Genomic DNA, 4,435 nt, shown 5'->3' with positions numbered 1-4,435 from the left:
AGCGCCTATATCCAATTAGGCCCTTTACATAGATTGTGCATTACATTCACCCATTCATACACCGATGACAGAGGAAACCATGCAAGGCACATCAGGAGCAGGATTAGGGGTTCAGTGTCTTGCTCAAGGACACTTGGTTCGAATCCGGTCACTCTACCCCCTTAACCACTGCCGCCCCTGAGAATTGGCTGGCTCTAAAGTGCTCTAAACAAGACTTGGCTGCTAAACGATTTACGTCATAAGTGCCAGAGACAAACATTACAAATCCCATAGACGTGGCTGCCATTATGATGTATACTCTTCCAAAGCCTTTGAGGGGATAGCGGCCCTTTGAGGGGATAGCGGCCCTTTGAGGGGATAACGGGGATAGCGGCGCCACTCAAAACCGTGACCCATGTATAGGACGCGTGAATGACGTCAGGACGTGGGTGCTCTACAAGTCACTGTGGCGTCACTGTGACGTCGCGGCTCAGCCGCCAGTCCGGGTACTTATAGCCCGTTCCCGTCAGCTTGTTTGCTTCGAGATTATGAATTGACGAGTGTTTCGCCATGAATCCCAAAGTAGCCTCCCTTAGGTTTAAGCAGACGGATAAGAAAATCAACGAAGTCCCCACGCAGTTTGTGTGCACCGAGTACAGCGACTACATATTCTTAGTGTGCACGCAGTACGGCAAGATCGGCACGCTGGTGTCGGTCAAGCCTGTGCTCAAGAACGACGGCTCGGCCTCGCCGTTCAACATCACCAAGGTCATGCTGGGAGAGGAGGACGCTCTGGCGGTGGAGACCGCCAAGGACATGGCGGCGTTTGCGGTGAGAGAGGCGGGCAAGAGGCCCGTTCTGCTGGGACTATCGCTGAAGGACACCGCCGTCGAGTCCATAGAACAGATGAAGGCTCATGTCAAAACTCTGATCGTGTGGCTGCTGAAAAAATGACCCGAGAGGTGAACCGTTGGATGTCTGATTAGCAGACGTGATGATGATGATGATGATGATGATGATGATGATGGTAACTAGAAACTACTGTTCCTGAAGAAACAGCGTGGGCTCGATGGTGTGAATGTGTTGACGCACATGGTGTCACAGCCCCAGCGTGATCTAGTACGAGAGTGACGACAATAGCGTCGACTCCCGTTGTAACAATGGAATGTGGAAGTGCTCATTCTATCTCAATGGGATAGTTCCAGTGTTTGGAACTATAGCCCATAGCACCCCCGCTTTGCGGCGAGATCAAAGCGTGTCGTGACGTGACGCGTATCTCCTTCTATGGCTCCGTCTTCGCATTGGTTGACCCGCATGATGTCACCGCCCAGAGTGCAAACGGCGAATTACGATAACATTAGTGCCCTCGCTACTCGAGCACGCAATGGATGGATTGAGAAGCCGCCCTCATCTGGAGAGAGAGAGGAGACAAGCAAGACAACGGCGTGATGTGTTCGGGTTAGCATTGATTGGGTTTGACGCATGATTAGTGGGAAGATATAGTGTACAGAGCTGCCGATATGCCATTAGCATTCTTATCAACGTACGGGACTAGAGCAGAGATACATCTCGGGACAGGTAGAGGGGGATTGAGGATGGAAGGGTGGAACAGATTTAGAGGCAGAAGACTGAATCCTATGATAGTACAACAAGGACTTGGCCGTCGACGGTCTGCCATGGGAGCAGGCAGAATCGAGTGACTTGAAAGTCGGAGAATTTGTTTAATAGAGCGAATGTTATTTTTTTAATGACATGGTTAATGACGGCCAATTTTTTGTTTCTAAATGTCTTCCGGGTCTCGCAAGTATTTGTTCCCTCCCGCGACCATGAAACAAACCTTAACCTCTCGCCGTGCGTTCCGATGCTAAACCGATGGAGTGCTGAGCCGAGACCGTTCACTGCGAGGTGAGTGACCCGTCAACGTCCCCATTCCTCTCCATTTTTTAATTAAGTTGAAATATTCTTCCCAGCAACCATGTTTGTGTGCATTTTATTTATTCTTCTGCAGCACTGACTCGTATGTCCAGATGAACTTTTTTACGCTGTCTGTCGATCTGCCCAACTTTATGTCATGATCTGAACCCACTTCTTTAGACTCCACACATCAGCCTGTAGCATTTGACCAAATGACATGTTTTTGTTACTCGGGCTTGTTTTTTTCCTCCACCACAATGTTGAAATGTAGGCGGCCGGTTATTCAGATGCTATGTTCGTTGTCCACCGGGGAATGCTACAGCTTCAATGCCCAGATTCTTATTTTTGACCAGCTCTGTGGCAGAAAGCCAGACCATGTGTGCGTGTCATTGTCCAGATCGATATTCGGGTGAAGCTGGTTCATTAGACGTTCCGTCTGAGAGGTCCTCGAGGTAGTGGTGAAGCCTGGATGGTTCCACTGTAAATTAACAAATTGGCAAAACCATATATGGGTTATTGTGTTCCAAACTCACACGTGATTGGCCGAGACGTGTATCCTATGTCACAGCCATGTGGCCAGTCCGGATACTTATAGCGTCTCCTACTTTTTGCATTGTCCACTATCCCAGCAGCATCGTCATGTTGTCCGCCAACCGAGCGTTGATCAGAACGCAGCAGGCGGAGCAGAATCTTAACGGGATTCCAACGCAGGTCGTTTGTTCAGAGTTCAGCAACTACATGTTCATAGTTGTCACGCAGTACGGCAAGCTGGGGACGTTGATATCGGTGACGCCCGAGTCCCGGACCGGCGACGCGACGATGATCTCCTCTCCCGCGTTCTCCACCAGGGTCCTCCTGGGGAAGGACGAGGCCCTGACGCACGTCTGCGCCAAACACCTGGCCGCCGCGTCGCAGGAGGCGGGCAACCGGCCTGTGCTGCTGGCGCTGTCGCTCAGGGACTCCTCGCTCGACTCCGTGCGGCAGATGAGAGACCTGATCAGAGGCATGGTGACGTCCTCCGCCGCGGCGACGCGCAACGGTCAGAGCGAAGAGCGAGGGGAGGTGGTCGCGGCGGAGCGGCCGCCGGATTTGGACTTTTTCGGAAAGATTGATGCGGGCGTCGGAACGGGCTGCGGAGCGGACATCGGTGAGGACATGTACATCGGTGCCGACATCGGAGCGGACATGGGTGCTGACATCGGAGTGGGTGCTGACATTGGAGCGGACATCGGTGCTTATATGGGAGCGGAAATATACATGGGTGCTGATATTGGAGCGGACATGGGTGCTGACATTGGAGCCGACATGGGTGCTGACATTGGAGCAGACATGTACATGGGTGCTGACATTGGAGCAGACATGTACATGGGTGCTGACATTGGAGCAGACATGTACATGGGTGCTGACATTGAAGTGGACATGGGTGCTGACATCGGAGAGGACTTGGCAGTGGAGAACTGTCCTCCGCTAGGCACCACTCCGGCGGCACCACTCCTGCGGGAGCCCCCTGTGGGACTGTTTACGTAGTCACCACCACGCCCTCTGGACCTCTGACCAATCAGGCCGGAGTAGGAGGAGCCATAACTCTATGGTATTCAACCCTTTTCATATCGGGAGGTCCGTTATGTGTTCTCCATTTGAGCCACGGACCATCATTTGATGACATTTAGCCTCTCGGAGCCAAATCTAAAGAATGATATTTTTCTTGTACCGTTAGAAGAGATAACAGGCAAACGTTGATCAAAATGTTATTTTACGTTCTCTAACTGTGTAGACTTATTGTAGATTAAGTAATGCAGATGTTAACAATAATATAACTCTTGAGTGTAAAATGAAACCAAATGGACACAGGATTAGTGTTAGGGTCCATTTGGTTTCATTTCAATATCTTAAAAAAAAAATCACACCCGTGTGAAGTGAGGGGCGCTCTTATCTTATCATCATACATCATCTCATTCCGGCCAATCACAATTTGTGTCCTCACTTTTTTCACTATGTACATTGCTCAGCCTATCAAATCGTCGCCGTGGGGTCCTCAGCCAATCAAATCATCGCTATGATACCCCCAAATCTTGAAAGGAAAAATAATAATATTTGGAATATTTTTGAAACATGGTTGAAGTGGATTAAACAATAAAAATCACACCCGTGTGAGGTGAGGGGCGCTCTTATCATCATACATCATGTTTGGGGACAAGATTTAGAGGACATTTGACCTGAAGTCCCCTTTCATTGTCAATGGCAGATCTTGAGACATGTGGGGACCAAAGCTGTTTATAGACGGGGCTAGCGCCCCTTAAAACGAAAGGAAGGAAGCGAACGAGCCCAAAAAATACAACCACCGATATTTATTTACTAGCAACTTTATAGAAAAAAAACAAGCCCAACGTCACTTAACCAATAAACCCTATTTTATGCAGCCTATTAAACACTAGACGACCTACAGCCGATCTACAGCCTCCTGAAAAGAATAACCCGAGTACAATTTTCATTCACCTACGTTTTGAGTTCAGTGTCTGGAAAATGGAGCTGCAGTGGAAAT

The 4,435-nt window shown here is 49.5% G+C and overlaps 1 protein-coding gene across 1 annotated transcript; it reads left to right on the top strand.

The window, feature by feature from the left end:
* Positions 1–549: 549 nt before the first annotated feature.
* LOC306942665 (proteasome assembly chaperone 3-like) lies at positions 550–933 on the top strand (the record flags this gene model as incomplete). Its single annotated transcript, XM_079528672.1, has 1 exon — positions 550–933. One exon carries the CDS (start codon positions 550–552, stop codon positions 931–933), a length of 384 nt encoding a protein of 127 aa, XP_079384798.1.
* Positions 934–4,435: the final 3,502 nt, after the last annotated feature.

This window comes from Electrona antarctica (genome assembly GCF_951216825.1).
Source record: "Electrona antarctica genome assembly, chromosome: 18".
NCBI classification, from domain to species: Eukaryota; Metazoa; Chordata; class Actinopteri; order Myctophiformes; family Myctophidae; genus Electrona; species Electrona antarctica.
This window is presented reverse-complemented; position numbering and strand designations above follow the sequence as displayed.